Raw genomic sequence first — 25,233 nt, forward strand, 5'->3', positions numbered from 1 at the left:
GGGGTGAATGTATGACATTGTTCTACATTCTGTCCATCAACTGTGTTTTTTGCAATTTTCACCCCGAGTGGGCTGGGTATGCTCAGACGTGAGTCCCAGGCTCTCCACACCACTGGAGTCAAGCTATCCAGGCTGATGAAGGCTGATGGCCAGAAACCGGTCCTTGGATGCTTGATTCCGGTCTGGGAAAGACATGGCTTGGTAGTTCGGACTGGACTGTTCCCATGAGGCACAGGGTCAGAGCTGATTTGCATATAGCCAGTGTCTAACCCAGGGTGGTGTGGAGTGCAAAAAAACGATGGATTTAGGCCCAGATCCTTGTACTGGGGTGAATGTATGACATTGTTCGACATTCTGTCCATCAACTGTGTTTTTTGCAATTTTCACCCCGAGTGGGCTGGGTATGCTCAGACGTGAGTCCCAGGCTCTCCACACCACTGGAGTCAAGCTATCCAGGCTGATGAAGGCTGATAGCTAGAAACCGGTCCTTGGATGCTTGATTCCGGTCTGGGAAAGATATGGCTTGGTAGTTCGGACTGGACTGTTCCCATGAGGCACAGGGTCAGAGCTGATTTGCATATAGCCAGTGTCACACCCAGGGTGGTGTGGAGTGCAAAAAAACGATGGATTTAGGCCCAGATCCTTGTACTGGGGTGAATGTATGACATTGTTCTAGATTCTGTCCATCAACTGTGTTTTTTGCAATTTTCACCCCGAGTGGGCTGGGTATGCTCAGACGTGAGTCCCAGGCTCTCCACACCACTGGAGTCAAGCTATCCAGGCTGATGAAGGCTGATAGCCAGAAACCGGTACTTGGATGCTTGATTCCGGTCTGGGAAAGACATGGCTTGGTAGTTCGGACTGGACTGTTCCCATGAGGCACAGGGTCAGAGCTGATTTGCATATAGCCAGTGTCTAACCCAGGGTTGTGTGGAGTGCAAAAAAACGATGGATTTAGGCCCAGATCCTTGTACTGGGGTGAATGTATGACATTGTTCTACATTCTGTCCATCAACTGTGTTTTTTGCAATTTTCACCCCGAGTGGGCTGGGTATGCTCAGACGTGAGTCTCAGGCTCTCCACACCACTGGAGTCAAGCTATCCAGGCTGATGAAGGCTGATAGCCAGAAACCGGTACTTGGATGCTTGATTCCGGTCTGGGAAAGACATGGCTTGGTAGTTCGGACTGGACTGTTCCCATGAGGCACTGGGTCAGAGCTGATTTGCATATAGCCAGTGTCTAACCCAGGGTGGTGTGGAGTGCAAAAAAACGATGGATTTAGGCCCAGATCCTTGTACTGGGGTGAATGTATGACATTGTTCTACATTCTGTCCATCAACTGTGTTTTTTGCCTATAAATGAGAGCCCGCTTGTGGAAACAGCATGAAGCGATAATGACATAATCTGTGGATGTTACCCCTGATTTAAAGGGTTGTAGGGGAAATGGGAATTAAAATGTGGAAACCTCTTTACTGTGCATGCTAAACGTGTTTTCAACAGCAATTTCCGTCAGCATTTTGCTGATGGCGATAGCAATACGTTTTTACATAAGCTACTTGAGAACAATAGACATCTCCAAAGACACTCTTGTTTCCACTCAACACCAAGATCAAGACCCCTCTCCCTCCCTCCATTTATCTCCTCATATCTTTCCTTTCCTCATAAAATCCTCGCATGGAAATTTCACCCACCATTCCTCAGGAGTGATGACGTAAAACGGGTCTCTGCACACAGGGTGGGAGAGGCCTTGTTCATGCCTTAACCCCCCCATTTTGCCTAAGGCCTATGAATATTTGAGACATGGGAGTCTCATGTGACTCGCAACTTATTCTGCAGGCAGGCCCCATCATTTCGTGTCACACCACTGATCAGGAGCCCATTAGCTCCATGCACGAGCTGAACACAGATACATTGCCTCATGAGTAGGGTGACCAGATTTACAAAGTCAAAAACCAGAACTTTTGGAAAAAACAGGACCCAATTTAACATAATCCGAAGGACACAGAACGGTAGTGCTCATTAATATAGAAACACAGACGAGGCACTAAGGAAATAAAATTTCATTTTTTAAACCTAGTAGCATACATGATATTTAATTAGCTAAGTCCTTGTAACACAACGCTGGGAAACGCGTTTGTGTAGTCATGCGCCTTATAAAAAGTTATAATAATGCTAATTCATAAAAAAATGCCATGACTGTTTTCAGACGGCCCTTACTGAAAGCCGGTACCCCAGCCAAAATCTGCCGGGACAGCTGGTGGAAAACCAGGACTGTCCCGACAAACCCTACTCGTGCACTCTCCAATCCTAACCTCTTCACAAACACATGACGAACATGTGATACTTTTAGAATGGAAATAGTTGCTGTTCCGAAGATTGTTAGTATGCCTGACAGCGAAAATCTTGCAGAAACTAGATACAATGTAATCAAGTCATCAAGGGATATCAACAGAACAGAACGTATCTGGCTTGTCCTGTTGCGAATTAGCCAGCGGCATATCTTCTCTCTCGTTCAAGGCCACCTCTTCATTTCACTGACTACCCTTATTTATCTTAGATTGATACGACTTTCACTTTCTTTATTTGTGAAGCACCACAGGATTGCCCTAAAGTACATTCAGAATAGAACATACCACACAGCAAATATAGTTTAGATTTGGGTTAAACAGAGATCCAACAGCAGTCAACACCAAAGCCACCTCTTGATAAAAATATTATACAGAACTCATTACATGTAGCTGGAGATCATGGTGCTGACAACAAGACTTCTCATGAACTAACCATACATACCAACATCCACCACAATTGACAGAACACCTCCCATACACACACCACTGCACAGATCTCCATTAAGATGGGTATCATGGCCCCAGAAAACCATAATTAGACTTCAGTGGATGCAAATCCAAACTGCTGCACTTGGCCTTGACATCTGAAAACTCAAGGATCCAGACTCTAGACCTCTTTCAATCCAAAACTGAGAGCAATGCCCAGTCTGCACCTCAGATTTCAGACTGAACTTTAACTGTCCACAGCAAAAGATTTCTGGCAACCACCATCATCTTGGCTCTTACTGATCAATTCCTTTGTGTAAGGAGCAGATTGTGGATATGCTAGCATTTAAGAGACAGTTTTGCTATAATTGTTACATTGTGCACACAGATAATGCTTCAACAGTAGGGCCAAGAATTACTTGTATAAAAAAAATTGCATCAGATGTCACAGAGGGGACCAGGCAACCACCCATCATGCACCACTTGACCGACAACGATCACGGGCAAGGAACCCAATAGCCTTGGCAGGGCTTGTGCTGCAGCCCTGTGGTGACTACTTAGTCTGAATAAGGGTCTCACGTGCTTTGTGTGCCATCCCCACACAGTGCTGACCCCGATGCGATGCCTCCAGGGACAGGACAACAAATATGCAAGGCTAAATTGAAGAGAGCAATTGCAGCAGAAAGTTGTAAAAGTATAAATTTGTGCTTCAACATAAAGAAAAATCTTGAGCTCCAAAAGAACAATAGAAAAACATAAACAAGTCACCTGGGCACCCCTTGGGGAAGACAGCTAAGTCAGCTCTTCAAAGGAGACAGACAAACCAGAAAGTGGGAATGGGAAAAGTGAAATACCCATTGTCTGGGTAAAGATTCATCACCCTTGTTAGGTATGTGATGAGGAAGTTTGATGAGACTGGTAATGTGAGAGATGCCTTCATCTACCCTGGATCACAGCTCTCATTCAGTTTCTCTTGGTCCAGCCACAGTAGTCTGAGACCCAGGCCATCTTATCCACGACCTCTCCATTAAATCGCTTTCCTGACATCCTTCTACTGGTTTTTGAGAATTCACCTGGGTTGTTTCTTGTATATATGTTAGGATTGTGCCTGAGCGTTCTATTTATCTATTTCTCAGGCAGCAGATGAGTCCAGAAGGGGTGCCTGTGAACGTTGAGAATGGTGCCTACTCTGTTCCCAATGAGAAACTGGATGATTCTTTGAGCGCAAGCCTGTGTTCTTCTACTTCATGAATTATCCTATAATCTGGTTTTCTATCATTATCTATTGGCACTGTCCCCTCCTGCTTTGCATCTTAGCCTTTGCTGTTCCATTCAATCGCTGTGCTGATCTGCCACTGCAATTGCTTTAAGTTTTATTCAGTCATGTGAACCTCCGACTAATGTTCAGACTCTGACTTGATTTCAGCAGTATGTCTTATCATTCTCCTCCTTTGTAAATCTGTCATCAGACATGCTCAATTGATACTGAAAAAAAATTCCTGCAAAGTTGTAAAACCCAGATCATCCTCACCAATAACCACATGCCCCAGTGTGAAAAATGTGTTATCGACTGGATTTAACATCTTCCTAATGCTGTTTGTACTTCACACAAACTCTATAGATCAACAGCCAGATCAAATTACCCGCAATGTGCATTAACAACCTTAAAAATAATTTAAATAGTCACATTTGACAAAACACCAATAGCAAGCCAAAATCAGAAGTGCAACAAAGTTCCAGATCGATACATACTAATATAATTCATGGAACACAGGTAGTGGTCTCTAACAAACCCACGTTCCTAGCTCTTAAAAAGGTGGGGTTTCATAGAACAAAACTCAAAACACGTAGTTCTCAGTTGCTCTTCTCACAAAACATAGCACTACGCAAGCACATACAAATGGAGCTGCTGCAACAGCAGTGCCCATTTGACTAACCTGGTGTTGGCAAGTGTGAAACACCAAGACTGGGTGTGGAAGCACGTGCACGTCATGAAGAAGGAAATATACAATGCCTAAAGTAATCAGGAAAGAGGTTTTTGCAGATGCCACACTGGGACAGGAACTAGAGAATTGAACTAGAATTAGAACTAGAATTAACTTGAGAGAATGTCAGAATGAAGCTGCAGTCAAGAAGCATGGCTAAATTCTGCGCTTCTTCTAAGGGTGTACATAAGTTCGGTATGAATCTTCTCAGGAACCGATAGAAACTCAAAGTCTCTGTGCAGACAACTCTAACATATCCAGACTGTGTAAGCCCATGGACGAGGTCGGTAGGACTAGATGCTGTGTCTGGATTCTATTGTACAAATAAATGTAATACTTCCACAAGACACAAACCCCTACTAGTCCAGCAGATCGATTGTGTCTCTAAATCAAAAATTGTTTCACAGTGTACAAAGGGCATGCCACCTCCCAAAATGACAGTTTTTAAGCCCTGTAAGGACTGTCATAAACAAATGTCAATAACAGCTCCTCATCTGATTTGCCTGGGTTTGAGCCATGACTTGAAGCCCTGCAGTGACTGTGTGTCGATAAACCTGAAGGTCATATGACCCTACAAGGCAAAACTCTACATCACCAAGCAACGGAAGACTCCGCAACAAGACCCGTCTAATTTGAAAAGCTCCATCCCGGTCCCATTCGAGTCACAGGTGTTGTTCCAGAGGTTGATTGAACAAAAAACCCAAGAAATCTAAGTGGGACTTGGACCCTTCCTGCCACTCACACTCCCTTGAGAAGGTATAGGAGCAGCTCCACACATCCCGATCTTGCTTCCAAAGGCTTTTTGTTTGGAGTCAATCCTGCAAATTGTTCCATCACAATCAGATTTTCTGTGGCCGTCCGCTACTTCTCAACAGATCAAAGTATTTTACACGGCCATGCTCCGACTCGGTGGATCCTTGCCGACTCCCTCTGGCAGGCCTGCAGGCCACACAGAGCCAAGAGGTTCTCCACCTGGATGGCCACCAGCAGTTTTGCCCTTGGCTCCAGCTGGACCCTTCAAGCCCCCTATAGGGCAGTTTTTATCTCAGCACCCCTCTGGTGAAAGCTTGGTGAAATAAGTTCCCGCAAGAAAAACTAACCCCACTACTCGCCCCGCAAGCGGGAGTCACACAGGGTGGAGATGTTCTAGAAAAGGTCTTCACCTCCACCAGCTTGGTGCTTTGATGAGTGAAAGCCAACTGCCTGCTGGGGCGCTAGTCCAATGCCCTCTGGGATATGGTGGCTGAAGTTCTCCCAGGGGTCGTGAAGATCTTTGGCCTATCCTCATCCAGGACAGACAGGATGATTGTGACACTGTGGAGTTCACAATTTGTTGTGGCTTCAACACTACCAATTCCATTGGGTAGGCCATTGGCACCAATGTTGCCATTCCCATCACATTTGGCTGCGGTTCACCGGTTTTTACGGGATTTACAGTCGTCCCTCATGGACATGCAGCTCGTTTGGGTCTTCGCTATTTGGGGACAAGGCACACTCTGCTCTCGAACAGGTCAAAGAGAACAGGGTCATTTTGCGACACTCCTTTAGTGACATCGCAAAGGTGCCCCATGCCACCAGCCAATCCAACCAAGTTGCCCAGCAGTTTCAGGGTTGAGACCCTGATGCCACCACTCCCGCAGTCAGGGTCAGTAGGCCACCCAGTCAAGTAGCTCCCTTGCAGTCCCACCTGCCAAACCCCTTTAACATACCCTTGCAGAGCACAGCCACCCGGTGGGTGGCAGGATCCAACAGTTCTTGCCGGCCATAACATCGGAGAGCTGGGTCGTACAAATTGTTTGAAGGGCTATGTCCTATCCTTGCTTTCCAAGCTACTGCACCTTCCACATTCCCCCAGTGACTTACAGAGGGTCATCTCTGTTTAGCAACAGGAAGTGCAAGCCCTTCTGGCCGAAGGTGCTATTGAACGGGTGCCGGTGCCAGAAGTAGGACTTGGTTTTTATTCCTCCTACTTTCTGGTGCTCAAAAAGGAAGGAGGCCTTTTTCCTATTTTAGGCTTGTGTCCACTTATTGCCTTTCTCGGCAAGGAGAAATAATTCAAAAGGCTCCCTTTGGCCCTGATCCAGTCGTGGGGACTGGATGGTGGTGTTAGACCTACAGGACACCTATTTGGTCTTGGAGGTCCATTGGCGCTACCTGCAGTTCATGTGGGACAGGAGTATTTTCAGTTCATTGTGCTACCATTTGGTCTCACCAGTGCCCCTCGGATGTTCATGAAAATGGTGATGGTTGTAATTGCATACCTTCAGATGCCAGGGGTGCAAGTTTTCCCCAACCTCGAGGACTGGCTGTTGAAGGCGCACTCGCACCAGGCAGTCATCAACCACCCCAGACTATGGCAAACCTCCTGTCATCTTTGGGGTTCACAGTCAACATGCCAAAGTCACACTTGATTCCTTCTCGGATGCTTCCCATTGGCGCTACCTGCAGTTCATGTGGGACAGGAGTATTTTCAGTTCATTGTGCTACCATTTGGTCTCACCAGTGCCCCTCGGATGTTCATGAAAATGGTGATGGTTGTAATTGCATACCTTCAGATGCCAGGGGTGCAAGTTTTCCCCAACCTCGAGGACTGGCTGTTGAAGGCGCACTCGCACCAGGCAGTCATCAACCACCCCAGACTATGGCAAACCTCCTGTCATCTTTGGGGTTCACAGTCAACATGCCAAAGTCACACTTGATTCCTTCTCGGATGCTTCCCTTCATCGAGCCATTCTGGACACAGTTAGGTTTTGTACTCTTCACTGGGGAAAAGAGCGCAGGACATTCAGGCTGTGATCTCAATCTTTCAGACTAAGTCCTGGATTTCAGTGAGTTTTACTCTGAGGTTGCTGTAGTGGTATCTGCCGTCTCAGTGGGCCCAACATCAAGGGGACCTCTCTGACCATGTTCAGACTACTGGACCCCAATTGGGTCCATAGCAGAACTCTCTCCCTACCCATCCCGGTGCTGGCAGTGGTAATAAATGCATTGCTTCTGGGTTGGGCCATTTGGGAGGGGTGGTGATCAGAGGCATCTGGTGGAGTGCTGGCTCCATATCAACCTTTTGGAGCTGATGCCCATCCGCTTGGCGTTGAAAGCTTTTCTTATATTAATCATGGGAGGCTGGTACTGGTACACACGGACCACACCACCATTGTGTGGTATTGCAACAAGCGGGACCGGGTGAAGTCACAGACCCTGTGCCATGAGGCACTGCCCCTCTAGAACCGATGAACACCACATCATTTTCCTGGTGGTAAACAACTTCGCAGGATCATTGAATTGCAGGGTGGACAAGCTCAGCCGTTGGTGCCTGGTGTTTCATGAGTGACAGTCACACCCAGAGGTGGCCCAGGGTCTCTTCCATGAATGGAGAGGACTTTGGCTCAATCTGTTCACCACTGGCGAGAACACACAAGGTCAGCCCTTCTGTGTGTTGAAGTTTCCAAGGCGTCTCTTCCCCTGAGATGTTTTCTGCCTCAAGTGGGACTTGGTACTCCTGTATGCCTCTCCACTGATACCACTCCTGCCCTGGGTTCTCAAGATAAGGTCCGACTGGATACAAGTTATCTCAGTCGTTCCAGTATGGTAGCTAGAAGTTCGAGGCATGTGGGCTGCTGAATTCATATCTATAGCATAGATCTCCGCCTAGTGTTGGGTCCGGATGATTGCACATTGTTGTCCTGGAAGAGTCTTCGAAGTATCACGAGATAGGTGGCTCCTCCCCTGGACTACAGTGCGCATGGGCATCGACTCCATCCCCAGATTGGTTTTTTCCGCCATTGGGTTCGGATGTATATTCGTTATCTCCAGTTCGGAATCGATATAGACTTTTCTTAAGGCCTGAAGGCCTTTTCCTATACCGTCGGTATTGTTTTTGCACTCGGTCCCAACTCTGTTCCGGTTCCCGAGTCGGACGTACCGAGGAGTCGCGTGACTCTTTGGTGCTCGAGGCCCAGTCGACGCAACAAGGCTTCCAACGACGCATCATGGAACGGAGCCCATTCAAGAAATGTCCCGTGTGTGGATCGAAGTATCCCCACATCGACGTCCACCCGGTGTGCAACAAGTGCCTGTCGCCGGACCACGATGAAGCGAACTGTATGGCTTGTTCCCGGTTTCGATCGAAGAAAACGATTCGACTTCGGCACGCCTGGAGGCCCAGCAGTCGGCCCCGGCACCGGTGGACATCTTCGAGACAGAAGAACCAGACGACCAAGAAGTTCATCTGCAGATTTCACCTCCTGCGGAGGAGATCGACTACGACTACGACGCGGACGTCAAAGCGCTCGATGCAGAAGAAGTCGTCAACGAGGTAGGAGACGACAATGAGGCCTATGGGGCCATGGAAGATAGCTCGGGCGAAGAGCTAGGCCCGTTCGAACAATCACTAAGGCTCAGGTCGCGGGATCGCCACACGGCCTTACCCAAGACCTTGCACCCAAATCCACGGCCTCGCCTACGGGCCCGGCTACGGACACTTCTGCGGAGCCGCCGGTGGTCAAAACGAAATCGAAAGTGAAACCCTCGGTGTCGACGAAACCGAAAGTGATGGAAACGCCAACGAAACAGAAGACGTCTGTCTCTATGGCCGCCCCCTCGTCTTCCGTCATGTTGGGGCAGCCGAAGAAGGCTGTCGACCCGGTGAAATCGGCCAAAGGCGTCCAGCCAAAGTCGGTCAAGGGCGTCGATCCAAAATCGAACAAGGGCGTCGAGCCGAAGACTAGGGCCCCAACCCCGGGAGTCAAGGCCGCCGACCCGAAGTCGTCGGAGCCGAAGGCCGTCGGCGCGGAAGGAGGACACGACGCACCTAAGAAAGCTGCTCCTGTACCTCAGCCGGAGAAGACCAAGACATCGACGCTCCAGTCTTCACACGCTGGTGGACCGAGGGCGTCTGTCGGGTCGACGAAACCGTCCGCTTCCTTTACGAAGCAGGTGTCGGACTCACTGCAACGCATCAGGAACAAGGCTTCCGCGGTCGATCCTAAGGATGCTTCCACCCCGAAGCAGGCTGCCAAGACGCCAACGTCTTCGACGCCGCTCCTGTTTACGTTACCGCCTAAGGTGGCACCGAAGGCCTTCGCACCTAGGTCGGTCACCAACGCGCCCGTGCAAGGGTCTGCTGGGTCGAAGCCTTCTACGCAGCTTGTGAGCTTGAAGCATCGGCAACCCTTGGTGGAGGAACAGTCGGAACACTTTATCGACGCCGACACCGGTAAACTTACCCTCTACAAGAGAAAGATCACAGCGACACAGCCATTGGAGTCCTACACGATTCCTTTGAAGCGCAAGAAGCCTTCTACGGATTCCCCGGTTCTGGTGGAGCCACTTGCTACACAGACTCCAAGAGTTGCTACAACCTCACCCACTTACTCAGATGTGGAGGCTGGGGAAGGTGATGACGAACAGTATAACTTTCCTGCTACCACTGATCCTGAGGATCACCAGGACTCTTGGGCAGATGCAGGGGACCCAGGGGATCCACAAACTGCCTCGGACACTCAGGTGTACAATGTCAAAACCTCTCCTACTGAGGATTCTGCGGTATTTAATGCTCTCATTGAGAGGGCAGCTACAAACCACGACGTCCAGCTGGACGCCGACCCTGTTGACGTGGACTTCCTTTTTGATACCTTTTCCACAGCAGAGAAAACTGTCAAAACTCTCCCAATGTTGAAAGGGGTTCTCAAACATGCTGCGGACATCTTTAAAGAACCCACACGTGCCAGGGTGGTCAACCCTAGAATTGAAAAAAAATATAAGCCGGCACCTGGCGACCCGACCTACATCAGGGGCCAGTTGCCATTGGACTCTCTGGTCGTTTCTAATGCCCGGAAGAGGGCGAATTCGCAAACCACTGGTGATGCTCCTCCCCAGACAAGGAATCTAAAGTGCTGGAGGCATCAGGGAAGAGGGTGGCGGCTCAAGCAGTCAATATCTGGCGTATCTCAAACACTCAGGCACTCTTGGCCAGATATGACAGGGCGCACTATGACACACTAGAGACCCTGCTACAACATCTACCCGATCAGTATAAAGAGGCGGCGGAAATGCTCATTCAAGAGGGGAAGCTCATCTCCAACGCTTCTATTAAATGTGCACTGGACGTGGCGGACACCGCGGCCAGGGCCATTAACACCAGTGTGATGTTGAGACGTCAGGCATGGCTCAGAATCTCCGGTTTCAAGCCGGAGATACAAACCACCATCCTAAATCAGCCGGTCAACCCTGATAGGTTGTTTGGCCCTGAGGTGGATGCCGCACTGGAAAAAATAAAGAAGGATACAGAGACTGCAAAGTCCATGGGAGCTCTCCAGTCCCAACAGTTTCGGGGCAGTACTTTTCGTCGCTCAGGCAATAGAGGTGTTTCCAGAGGCCAGATGTCCCAGCAAACGCAATACACTAAAAGTGGGGCGCAGTCCTCTTACACCAAGCAGAGTAGAGGCGGCTATCGGGGCAACAGTGCCAAAGGCAGAGGCTGTTGAAATAACAACTCCCGTTCCTCTGCCACCACCAAGCAGTGACGCCCTGCCCCTGCCCCCCGACCACACAACACCTGTCGGGGGGAGACTCCAGCAGTTCCTGCCAGTCTGGAAATCCATCACCACAGACAGGTGGGTCAGGAAACTTATCCAGTTCGGTTATTGTCTAGAGTTAACGTCCACTCCACCCAACATGCCACCAAAACACCGTCCTATGTCCACAGAGCATTTGCACTTATTGCAGCAGGAGGTACTTGTCATGCTGCAAAAAGGGGCAATTGAGCTCGTGCCGGTGGAGGAAGAAGGCACAGGAGTGTATTCCCTGTACTTCTTAATCCCAAAGAAGGACGGGTCCCTCAGACCCATTCTGGACCTCAGACCCCTAAACCAGTATATTCTCTCAGAACACTTTCACATGCTGACGCTGCAGCAAGTTCTTCCGTTGCTCAACCAGGGAGACTTCCTCGCAACCTTGGATCTCAAGGATGCATACTTTCACATTCCACTACATCCATCACACAGAAAATACCTCAGATTCACGATTCAGGGTCGACATTATCAGTTCAAGGTCCTTCCTTTCGGAGTGACCACGGCGCCCAGGGTGTTCACAAAATGCCTGGCGACAGTGGCTGCCCACCTCAGGAGGCAGAACGTTCACGTTTACCCTTATCTGGACGACTGGCTTGTCCAAGCAAAGTCGGCCCAGCTGTGTGCCGCCAACATGTCCCACACCATTCACCTTCTTCACAGTCTGGGATTCTCACTCAATTATCCCAAATCGCACCTTCAGCCAGCCCATGTGCGGCAGTATCTGGGCGCGACGATAGATACTCTGGCGGCCACGGCTCAGCCAAATTCTGTGAGGATCAACAGCATTCAGTCGCTCATCCAAAAGTTCAGACCGCAACACTCGCTTCCAGCAAGAGTGTTCATGCAGTTAATAGGCATGATGGCCTCCTGCATCTTCATAGTCCCGCACGCGAGGCTACATATGCGTCGGCTTCAAGAGTGCTTGGCTCGTCAGTGGAATCAGGCTCACGGACAGTTAAAGGACCTAGTGTTGGTGACCGGTCGGGCATACAACTCTGCATTGGTGGAATCCATACAACCTTTGCAAGGGCCGACCGTTCCAGGAGCCTGTGCCACAACTTATCCTGACAACGGACGCATCTCTCCAGGGTTGGGGAGCTCATATACTCCACTACACAGTGCAGGGACTATGGACGACGCAGCAAAAGAAGTTGCACATCAACGACCTAGAGCTGATGGCAATCTTCATGGCAATGAAGGCATTCAAAGTACATCTGTGCAACAAAGTCGTGTTGATCCGGACGGACAACATGACGGCCATGTACTACATTCAGAAGCAGGGAGGTACACTCTCTCCACAGTTGTCTCATCTGGCTCAGAGCATGTGGAAGTGGGCCATTCAGAGGAACATCTTCCTCATGGCGGAACACCTCCCGGGCAAGGACAATCAGATGGCGGATCTGCTCAGCACGTACAGCCACCAAATGCACGAGTGGGAGATACATCCATCAGTACTCCACCCGTACTTCCAGCAGTGGGGTCATCCAGAGATAGACCTGTTCGCCACAAGGGAAAACGCCAAATGCCAAAGCTTTGCCGCCAGGTTCCCGCACCCACAGTCGCAGGGCAATGCGATATGGATGAACTGGTCAGGCAAATTTGCGTACGCTTTTCCCCCAGCACCTCTAATACCGCTGGTGGCACGAAAGCTAAAGCAACACTCGATGACGCTCATCCTGGTTGCTCCAACATGGGCACGCCAACCATGGTACACCACGTTTCTAGAACTCTCCGTGGTACCGCATCAAAGGCTGCACCTCACGCCCAGACTTTTGACGCAGAGCCATGGCGACATTCAGCACCCAGACCCGCAACAGCTCAACCTGGCGATCTGGCTCCTGAAGTCTTAGAATTTGGCTACCTTAACTTGCCTCCCGACTGCATGGATATCAGACGGGAGGCAAGAAAGCCCACCACCAGAGCTTGCTATGCAGCAAAATGGAAGCGGTTTGTCATTTACTGTACAGAACACAACATCAACCCGCTAGATGCATCCACTCACAACATCATCTGTTATTTGTTACATCTTTACAAATGCAAGCTGGCATATGCTTCCATTCGGATACACTTATCCGCCATAGCAGCTTATCTCCAAAACAGGCAGCATCTCTCCGTTTTCAGAGTGCCTGCCGTTAAAGCCTTCCAGGAAGGACTGAAACGGGTCATGCCTCCCAGGACCCCGCCAGCTCCTGTATGGAACCTTAATGTGGTCCTCACCAGGCTGATGGGTCCACCTTTCGAGCCTCTGCATTCATGCGAGGTTCAGTTTTTAACATGGAAAGTGGCTTTTCTAATAGCCATTACGTCTCTGCGCCGTGTTAGTGAGCTACAAGCGCCCACTGTCCAAGAGCCATTCATACAAATTCACTCAAACAGGGTGGTGCTGCGCACTAACCCTAAATTTCTTCCTAAGGTGGTTTCACAGTTCCATGTAAATCAGACCATTGAACTGCCCGCGTTCTTTCAAAACCCAGAGACTGTAGCCGAAAGAATGCTCCACACTCTTGACGTCAAACGAGCTTTGATGTACTACATCGATAGGACCAAGGATTTTAGGAAGACACAACAACTCTTTGTTGCCTTTTCAGCCCAGCACAAAGGCAACCCCATTTCCAAAGCAGGTATAGCCAGGTGGATCGTTAAGTGTATTCAAATTTGCTATCACAAGGCTAAGCGCACTTTAACGGTCCCCCCCAGAGCCCACTCTACCCGCAAGTTGGGGGCCTCCATGGCTTTCCTTGGTAATATCCCTTTGGAAGACATTTGTAGAGCAGCCACATGGTCTACACCACACACATTTACTAAACACTACTGTGTAGATGTGCACTCCAAGCAGCAGGCAGCTGTGGGGCAGGCTGTTCTTAAGACACTTTTTCAAACGTCTGCAGCTGGCACAGGCGGCCGCCGTTAATGGAGGGACTGCTATATATTCTATGCTATAGATATGAATTCAGCAGCCCACATGCCTCGAACTGAATATGCTACTTACCAGTATGCATCTGTTCTTGGCATGTAGGGCTGCTGACATTCATATCGCCCGCCCTCCTCCCCGGCGCCTGTAGCCGCTGCAGAATTCAAACTTACTCTTAGCATGGTCATCGCTCACACTGTTACACTCCATCTTCGCCACAATGGCTAAAAACAATCTGGGGATGGAGTCGATGCCCATGCGCACTGTAGTCCAGGGGAGGAGCCACCTATCTCGTGATACTTCGAAGACTCTTCCAGGACAACAATGTGCAATCATCCGGACCCAACACTAGGCGGCGATCTATGATATAGATATGAATGTCAGCAGCCCTACATGCCAAGAACAGATGCATACTGGTAAGTAGCATATTCACTCCTGGGCTTGAGCATCTGTCCTCTTATCAGGCTGCCTCTCTGGGTGGACCTGCTGTCAGAGCAACGGGGCAAGTTTCTGCACCTGGGCCTTCGCAGTCTTCACCTTCATGCTTAGACATTGAGAGCTAGGCATCCCTCAACAGAAACTGCATACACCTGTTTGGACAAATTTGTTGGTTTGAGCGGTATTCGGCAGATTAGAGTCAAATTTACTGACATTTTGTTATTTGTTTTATTCCTAGCCCGGCAGGGCTTTTCTTTGGGCACAGTTAAAGGTACCTTTAGTCTCTTTTAGCTTTTTTGCGGTCACCAGATCAGCCCTCATTGTTTAAGTCTCCAGTTGTTATGCGCTTTTTGAAAGGTTTACAACATTTGTTTCCTGCCTCTACCACAAAGAGTGCTACAGAAGGTAAGTTACATGTTTATCTCTACTACAGCTACTGTTGCCTGGTACCAGTTACCTAATTTTCATTAAATCTCACACAACACTCCTTGAAAAACAGCCAAAACACACATCCCTGCAAAAGTCCTCTGCAAACTACACACTTACCATTAGGTGTCCCTCTCCATTATTCTCATTGAACATGGTTCTCAACTTTGCTACGACAACGCTACATGATCCCCCAAACACACTACCTCCCACTAACATAACCAGGTCTTCTCACTACCCACCAAAACCATAGCACTAACAATTTACTAATCAATATATTCCAAGCTATTAAAGATGTATATCCCCCAGTTATATAGCTAAAATCCTCTTCAGATCCACATTTCATTGCAGTCGTTGCTAAGCAAGCCAAAACCTACTGGTTACTCCCAAAACACATGTCATGGACTCCAGCATTGGAACTCACCCCCTAGTTACACGATATCCATCTCCTCACTTTAATACTGCTCTAAAACACAGCTCCTCAAACAAGAAGGAAAGAATGACTAATCTGTTACTTACACTCAATCCTGATTCATCTTTTCTTTTTTTTTTTTTTTACATTTGTTTATTGATTTTCATCAACAAGTACAAAACAAAGTCTTATTTTAAACAATAACTCAGACCATTACATTTCTGCATTCATTATCCATGTGTAATCATTACATGAACAGTAACATCAGGCAATGTCTTGAGGGTAGCTTGTGCCTACCTACTACCATGCATTAATTGATAGACATTCCGTGAATTACCGTGGCTCATTCAGTTCGATGGTACGTACATATTGAGTAAAGAATCTCCAGTAATCTTTTGGCCGAGATCGAGCCGGTAGTTCTTCTTCATATCTCAATAAACGATCTCTATAGTAAGTCATATCCCGGAACCATTGTAACACCGTGGGCGCTTTTGTGCTGCCCCAACACTGCGCAATTTGGCATTTTGCTAACAATAATGATACGGTACAGAACTTACGATTCTCTGCTTTCACATTCATCAGTAGACCCAGTAAACAAATTTTTACTGTACAGGCGACCTCAGCTCCTATCATGTTCGTGATTTTAGATGTTACTGCCTCCCAAAACGCCCGTACCTTCACACAGTTCCATGCCAGATGAATAAAATCAGCCCCATCTACCCCACACCGTTTGCATGCTGCCTCTTCTTGTAACCCATATCGTTGTAGTTTAACCGGCGTGTAATATGTTTGGTGGAGATATTTGAAGTGTATAAGTCGCAAATTGCCGTTAGGCGTGAGCAGTTGGACTAAAGTACATGCCGTTTGCCATTCCTTCTGGGTGAGTGGGTCATTAAGCAATGTATTCCATCTTGTCCTGGCTTTATCAGTAGTATATGGGATTTCTGCCTGTGCGACTGAGTAGAGCCGTGAGACTAGGTGTGTGGTGTTGGATGACGTCAAGATGAGTTGGAGTGTATTTAAGCAGGCTGGTTCAACTGGGTAGTCCGAATATAACTTTTGTACTGCGCTTTGCAGCCTCTAGTAAGTGAATCGGAACAACAAGGTTTGGTTTTGGATGTATGTCAAGTCCCGTGCCTGACGAAATTGTCCCTCATGAAACAGATCCCCCATCTTCTCGAATCCTACTTGCCTCAGGAGATCCATCCCCACAGTCTCCCCAGTTACCGAAATCTCCGGGTGTAAAGGCAAGGCCGGTGCATATAATGGCACTTTATGTGCCAGTTGTCCTAGCCTTTGCCATGCCTTCGCCGTAGTATCAATAGTGTTTATGTCTTCTGCATGTAAGGGTGGACGCTTATGCTTGATTATGGCTGTCAGTGGCACTGGCATTGCATCACCTTCTTCCACTGCAGTGTGCGTGAGATACGGTATTTTATGGTACCAGTGAGCAGCATATTGCGCTTGTGCGCACAAGTAGTAAAGTAAGAAGTCTGGTACACAGAATCCTCTTCTCTCATAGGGTAGTGTTAATGTTCTAAGCTCTATGCGTGCCCGCTTGCCCGCCCAAATCAGTTTTAGCACCAGTGATGTTATACTTTTAAAAACTGCACTCGGGGTAGGGATTGGTATGTTATTAAAAAGGTAGAGGAATTTAGGCAGGATATTCATTTTCACAATCTCAATACTGTCTGCGAGTGAGAACGATAGCTGTATCCAACGTTTAATTTTGTCCTCTAAAGTGGAGATAACTCTCCCATAATTCTTGCGGATGACCACTTCGGGATTTCTATGGTACCACACCCCCAGATACCTGATAGGATCGGTCTGCCAGTCCAAGGGAAATTCAGTGTCATGCGGTGTAGTTGTGTTTGTCAGGGGGATGATTGACGACTTGGTCCAGTTTATCGTAAGGCCAGAATGCCGTCCAAATTTTATGTATTCCCTCAACAGAGGCGCCAAATTTTGTGTGGGATCACGGACATACAAAAGCATGTCATCTGCGTATAGTGATATGTGTAGAGATCTGGAAGGGAATTGCAATGCAGAGAGCTTGTGTTTCTGTCGGACAAGGCAGGCAAGCGGCTACAGCGCGAATAATAAAGGCGATAGGGGGCACCCTTGCCTTGTCCCTCTCTCAATGGTGAACGTGTCTGAGATATACCCATTGATCCTGACTCTCGCTACCGGTTTCGTGTACAGTAATTTCACCCACTGTATGAACATCGGGGGGAAGCCCATCCTCTGCAGTATCGTTAGTATATATTGCCATTCTATTGAATCAAAGGCCTTGGCGGCATCCAACATAACCACCACTGCCTTGGTAGTGGGTATTAAATAGTGGGAGAGGGCGAAGAGGGTTCTGGTGTTATGTGAGGTGGCTCTAGTGGGTATAAAACCTGCCTTATCCGGAAGGACCAGATTTGTCATCAATGGTTGTAACCGGACTGCGAGGATCTTCGCCAATATCTTTGAGTCAACATTTATCAACGATAAAGGCCTATATGATTCGCATACTCCGGGTCCTTAGTTGGCTTCAGGAGGGCTATTATTACCGCTTCTCTAAGTGATGGGGGTAGTTCTGACTGATCGAAGGCGGTGCCATACATTGCTACCAAATGGGGGGCCAGCACATCAACATATTTTTTGTAAAATTCGCAAGTAAACCCATCCGGGCCGGGGGCTTTCCCATTTGGTAATGACTGTATCACCTCTGTCACTTTCTCCACAGTGATTGGCAGCGACAGGTATTCCCTTTGATTATCCGACAGTCATGCAATGGCCGCATCTTCCAAATAGTTAAGTACTTCTGAGGGGGGCGCTGTGGATTGTGACTTGTACAGTTCTCTATAATTACTCACAAAGCATTGCAATATACTCTCCGTGTGCGTGGTCAATGTGCCGTCTTCCGCCTTTACCTGTAATATTGCCTGAGGGCCTGTTCCTTCACAATTCTTAGCTGCCAGGATTCTGCCTGGTCTGACCCCTTCACCAAAGTGCCTAGCTGTGTATCTTTTGGTAATATACTTGAGCTCATCCTCGAGATACGTTTGGTGTTCAGTATGTATTTGTCGTAGTTCCCCCAGTAGTGCTAGATCGTGTGTGTTTTCATAGTTTGTCTCTAGCTCTTTCATGCGGGTTTCACACCGCTTGATCTGTTGTCTTATATCTCGTAAGATCCCCACCGATGTACCTATACAGACTCCACGTAAAGTGGCTTTAAATGCCTCCCATAAAATACCCGGCTCCTCCACTGTTGATTCATTTAACTGAAAATAATCCCTTATTGCCTTGTGTATGGTGTCAGCGTATACTGTGTCTGTGAGGGCCTTAGCGTTGAATCTCCACTTGAATGGAGTCGGGATATAATGTGGTATCTGGAGCGACAATAAAACCGGGTTATGATCCGAGAGGACCTTAGGTAGAGTACCTAATTACCTTGTCCATAGTAAGGTGTTATCTGACCCCAGCCAATAATCTATTCGGGACCAGCTGTTATGAACCACATTAATATGTGTTGCCCCTGTCGCCCCTGGGTGTCTCTGCCGTCACATGTCTCTCAGGGGTATATCAGCCATTATGTCCAATACTTTCGCTCTGGCCTTCTTGTGTGGTTCTGTGGAATTGGCAGAGCGATCCATTTGATCTACCAGCGCTATATTAAAGTCCCCTTCCCACAATATTTGCGTATCACGAAGGGAATGCATGTGATTCCACAGTTCTTGGAAGAATTCTGGCGCGTCCACGTTGGGACCATATATGTTAGCCAGCGTTATTCGCTGTCCCCTTAACATCCCCGTGGTTATGGCGTACCTTCCATTGGGATCCAGTATCACCTCACTGATTTTGAAATTCGTGCCCTTCCTCACCAGTGTTATGACCCCTCTAGAATATGATGAGTAGTTAGATGCGTGTGTTGATTCCGCCCATTTCGCACCAATAGTTTTATGTGTGTTAGGAGCAATATGGGTCTCCTGCAGGAATGTTATATCTATTCCCAAATGATTTAAACAGGCAAAATCCGTCTAATTTTCTTCAGGTTCGTGGAGCCCCGCACATTCCATGTGAGGAGGTTCAAACCCGTGTTACTTGCAGGCGTTACCCCCTGAGCCATTCAGTGTTGTGGAACAGTTCCCTAACAATGACAGTGCAATAGTGTCTATTCTCAATGCTGATATATCCCCACGGTAGCACAGTACCCCTTACATGCACCTGCAATACAACATGAATTTCAGCAATGCATCTTAAATGCTCTGGTCTTTTAACTGAAACAAACCACCACCCCCACCCATCCCCACCCACTTTAGCAACCCAATCCTGCCAAAGCCGCAGCTCCCAATGACCATCCCTTGATAACATAACTTGTATGGGTACCGAGGGTACACTACACCACCCAACTTAATGGATGGGGGCAGATCTTCACTTTAATATATAGACGTATACTTTGGGAAATAGCTTAGTATATTACATTACAACAATAGTACCTGTGTCTACCCAATCTAATAATATCTTGCCGTATCACTTTAACATTTGGGAGTAAGTAACATTAATGACTTCAGTATCATAAACAGGAGTGACTTAAAGCATTCCAGAAACATGTCCAGGATCATAACATAACATCTAGCATTATTATTAGGACGGCGTCAATGCGTGTCTCTTCATCTGCACTACAGCCCACCAGACCCGCATCATGAGTCATCATGTTTGACACCTCTAGACCGTGCCAGGCGCAACCCACAAACCTCAAAAAGGGGTGCTTCTCAGTTCCAGTGCGCTATCGCTGCATCACTCGTTCACCTTTTAGTCTGTACTTATCTGCACACCTGAACCCTCTACACATTTACACGTACACTTGCAGATCAAGCTGCTCAGTCTAGTGTAATGTTAGGCATTATTCTCTGCCACACACTCTCCAATGTCTCCGCAATTGGCCGCTGCATAGTCTTACCCAGGTGAAGCACATCCGAATCTTTCACCGCAAAGTCTGTTGATACTGCAGTCGCTTCTTCCATTCCCCAGTTGAGCACCATCCCGCTAATCCGAGTCTCGCTGCTGCTCCTTTCTTTCCGCGGTTTTGCTCTGTTTCGTCACTTTTTTTTATAAATTCTTGTGGCGCCTTAGGATTGGAGAAAATTACCGACTTTCCCTCCCATGTTACCTTCAGACGTGCAGGATAGAGCATGGCATAGTTTATCTGCAGTGTCCGCAATTTTGCTTTGGCCGCTGTGAACTCTCTTCGTGCTTGTTGCACTGCGATCGTGTGGTCTGGATAGAATTCTAACTTGTTGCCTTGGTGAGTGATTGGTCCTTTTTCACGTGCAAGCTGTAGAATATTATCTCGATCCCTATAGTTCAAAACACGAGCCACAATCGGACGTGGCGCAGCACCCAGTGGTGGTTTCGGTGCAAGGGAACGGTGCGCCCTTTCAATTATAAAGATCGATGATAATGCATCCGCTCCAAAGATGTCTTTACATAACTGCTCGACATACGCTTCCATGCGGCCTGTATTCGTCGATTCAGGTAGTCCCGCTATCCTTACGTTGTTACGTCGGGAACGAGCCTCCAACTCCTCAGCCTTGGCCTTAATCACTTCGAGGACTTTTTCCATGCCATTATATTTGTTCGTTGTTGCGTGAGTCTCGTCTTCGACCTCTAAAATGCGTGTTTCTGCTGTCTCCAGTCGCTCCCAGTGTTTGTCCATTTTTGCCGCCATGGTGTCCATTCGACATGTTAAGTTATCCAGTTTTCCGTTAATATCTTGCAAGTTAGACTGTATGGCTTTTAGGATGGATTCCATACTACTTTCCGCCGGCATATCTGAAGGTGATTCGCCCTCCGCCTGTTCTGCAGATCCCTTTGGCGCCTTTTTAGCTTCAAAGTTGATCTTGGGTTGTTGCCTGTCCGGGTGCACCATTGTGGAGCGGTATGCCGCTTTAACTGTCTGGATGTTCAGTTACGCTTGTTACGTGTCTCGATTTTGATCCAATGCTTCAGTTACTAACGCGCTCATACAGCATCCAGTGCACAGGAGGGAAAATGGCGTGTAGTGTTGCAAGGTCACGTTATGCGTCTTCTGTGTAGCTAATGGGACCAAGTGCAGCAGGCAATGTGGTAGTCGTAGTCTGTCGCTATCATCCAACGGCTCCAGATGTCCCCACCTATCACCGTTTCTCTCCGCTATCCATTCACATCCGAGGCGGGCCGCCGGGAAAATGGCGCCTATCTCTTCGCACAGCCCCCTGCAGTTCACTCTCTTCGCTACCGGCCGGATTCAGTAGGCGGTGTGCTCTCTATATCACAGGTTCCCCGCCATCATCCACATTTAGTGTACAGTTCTGATCTGTGCTAGTATACCCTTTCACCGCTCAATGGGTCCAGAACCTTGTTGATCAGCTTGGGTTGTGCTCATCTCCAGTACCCGACCCAATTGGTTAGACAGCACACAAACGCCTCAGTGATAGCGCCGTTATAATCCTCAGGTGTGTAGGGGTGTCAGTAGCATGCCACTGATTCTACCGTTTCGACGTTGTTTTCCAGTCCCCGCAACAGTCACCTCGGATAGTGCACCAAATCGCCGCCATTTCGTGGACACAGCCGTCTGTGTGTAACTTACTTAGTCCAGTGTATCAGGCGCAATTACCCCTGCTCTGCAGCCATATCGTGCCGATTCTGCTCTGAATGCAACCCGTTGCTTGCCCTATAAGATTTTTGAGCTTAGGAGCGAAGGGTCGTGGCTCACTTCGGAATTACAATCGGCAGTTGGATGCAAACTTGGGCGCCGCCATTTTAATTCTCGCTGCCCTTTCGTTCCGCCACCCGGTGTTTGGCACCTCAATTCAATTAAGCCTTACCACCGCCTTCCATGTCATCAGTCATTCCTCCGATCTCTTTCTCCGACGTTAGAAGCCCGCTGGTGTCACTCCACAAAACGGCAGCAGTTCGTTCCGGTCCTTCCATTGCTTGCGGTCGCCATCTTACCCTCCGGTCGCCTCTGGCTACAGCCAGTTTTCTCCGGGAATTGCAGTTCGTCACTGATTGGAGTTACTCCTCCCTACTCCCGGTGTCTTCCCTTTCTGCATTTTATGTTTGGTACATTAAATGTCTTTCATTGGGTATCATAAATCCCGCATTTCTGGTGTCTGCCCGGCGGAGCTGTCACATCATGCAGCCATTCCGCTGTGCGCCCCCTAGCGCCTCCCTCAATCCTGTATCATCTTTTCAATCATGTGTCCATATAAATATTTATTTAAATATGCATTTATATATATAAGTTATAATACCCACAATCACATTTATTTTGGTATTGCCTCACAACTTGGAGAGCAGCACTTCTAAAACTATCAAGTATCAGTTTCGAAATTAAATAGTTTGAAAAAAAAGCCCTTTTCAAAGTTATTCTTCTCAAAATATATTGAAGTGTGGACAGTATGAATGGGGAATAGGGATTTGGGGTTAGAGGTATGGGGTTTATAGGTATAGAGATTCGAGTTTGGGGATAGGAGTTAATGATTTAGTGTATAGGGTTATTGGTTGAAGTTTGTGGGTGTAGTGTTATAGTTAAAGATGGGCATTAGAGAGGAGGCATGGGAGTTGGCCTAACGCCTAGGGCGGTCGACCTCGAATCTGGGGAACTGGGTTCGAGTCGTGGCGATGACGCTGAACATCCTGTGATTCTGGGCAAATCAGTTAATCTCCCTGTGCTTAACAAAAAAAATGAATGTGTCCTCATGTATTGCAAATGGTGCTATGTAAAGTGCTCTGATATCCAATTTGGGTCAAGTTCACACTATATAAAACTCTGTAAAAAAAAAAAATGGGGGTTTAGGGTTAACTGTCTATGTTAAGAGCATGGGGTTAAGGTAGAGATTTAAGGTTTGGGATATAGAGTCGAGTATAGGGTTAGGGGCATGGTGTTTAAGAGTTTGGGGTAGGTAGTAGTTAGGGGTATGAGGTTAATGGTATGGGGTATGGAAATCACAGTTATGGAGTTAGGGGTTAAGGGAATATGGTTTAGCTTTCATGGGATAATGTTAAGCGTTCAAGTTATAGGGTTAAGAGTTTGTGGAATAGAGTTAAGGATTTTGGGTACAGGGTTAAGGTTTAGGGTGAAGGAGATGGGGGAAAGGTTAAGGGTATGGGATTATGGTAGATTTTGCATATAGGTTTTACGGGCAGATGGTTATGGTGATAAAATATAGGGGCTCAGGTTTAAGGTTATCGGTTTAGGGGTTCGAGATGAATGTTTAATGTATAGAGTTAAGAGTTTGGTGTGTATTATTAAGGATTTGGGGTATACAGTTACAGGTTTGAGATGTAGAGGTTTGGGATTAACTGGAAAGGGTTAGCCTTTATAATAGCATTTGTTTAATGTCACAATTGGAAAAGTGTTTAGTTAAGGTGTATTGATGAGTTATTTTAGTCTGTACAAGGAAAATAATTAAGCGTTGCTTTTCCCAATATTATTGTACTTAATTACTTTCAACGAAGTAAACTACAATTTCAAAGTGATGCAGTTAGAAGTGTTAAGCATTGACAATGCCAATAGGTCTGGCTTTAAAGGAATGGTGTATCGTAATATGAAGTATTACCAGTAAATAGCATGGGAATGGATGATGTATTTGTGTAGAAGCAAAGACCTGTAGAATACTATTGGTGTAGGATAAAATGCCAGGTGACAATTGCACTGTCAATCCAAACCTAAACATCCTTGTTGGTTAATGACTGTCCTCCTCCCATCTATGTTCCAGCCAAGGAAAACACCACAAATTATCTAAAACACTTTAATAGAATTACATTGTGATGTGTGTGCCCCTGAAAGTTCACACTCAGACAGCTAGATAAATAAACAAAATGATCACATCTGTGTAGAGGGTAAGCCCTTTATGGTGAAATAACATAACTTCTGCCTAATTGAAACATCAACTCTTTGCTCCCAACATGTGGGCGGAACTAAAGTCCCTCTCTTGTGATGCTCACAGCCAGACCATGGCTTGCACTGTCAAGCCAGACCATAAAAAGGGCTGAGGCTATTTCTCACCATAACAATGAATTAACAAGGCACATCTGTTTATATCATGCACCCAAACTTCTTGCTGAAAGGCCCATGCTGCTGCCACTTCATAAATAAATACATACATGATGAAAGCAGTTCAACCTTAGGGGGGGTAAAGAGAATACAGTGTATGCACTACAATATCTAAATGTAATTTCTTCCAGATCAGAAGATTGCCTTTCCTACTTATTGTACTTTATTTGTATCTTTGTTCATTATATAGGAAGGTGAAGTTGTTGATGTTGATGAAGACACATACCACATTCTAAAGAATTCCAGGTTTGCCCAGGACTTTCTGATGCGCCCGGTTACAGGGGAGGTCACATCTAAAAATGGAGGATGCTGTCGGACAGAAGCAAAGGTGAGCATTAGGCCCGTTTTTAGTTGAGGGGTGACAGTATTTCTGTTTGCATAACCTATTTGCCATAATATACATACAGTGGAATCTGGATCAGCCTGCTTAAGCCATCGCCGGTATTTTTAAGTCAGCTTCTTTCAGGCACACTCACCGTCCTGCTGTTGGCTGTATGTTGTGTCGTTCACCTTGCAAGTCTTGCAGTACATGAAGGCCTATTTCACATCGAAAAGGTACACCCAACCAACACTGCCACATTCAATTCTTTATCTTAAACATGCATTATATAAAAGTAATCATTATT

The 25,233-nt window shown here is 47.3% G+C and overlaps 1 protein-coding gene across 2 annotated transcripts in view; it reads left to right on the forward strand.

The window, feature by feature from the left end:
- AS3MT (arsenite methyltransferase) overlaps positions 1 to 25,233 on the forward strand; it is a 263,586-nt gene that overhangs the window by 217,798 nt on the left and 20,555 nt on the right. For both annotated transcript variants that reach the window (XM_078643672.1, XM_078643673.1), the window contains one exon: positions 24,798 to 24,935. In XM_078643672.1, the coding sequence (XP_078499798.1) occupies positions 24,798 to 24,935 (138 nt within the window). The remainder of the gene's footprint in view (positions 1 to 24,797; positions 24,936 to 25,233) is intronic.

The sequence above is a fragment of the Lissotriton helveticus genome, chromosome 5_1, assembly GCF_964261635.1.
Source record: "Lissotriton helveticus chromosome 5_1, aLisHel1.1, whole genome shotgun sequence".
NCBI classification, from domain to species: Eukaryota; Metazoa; Chordata; class Amphibia; order Caudata; family Salamandridae; genus Lissotriton; species Lissotriton helveticus.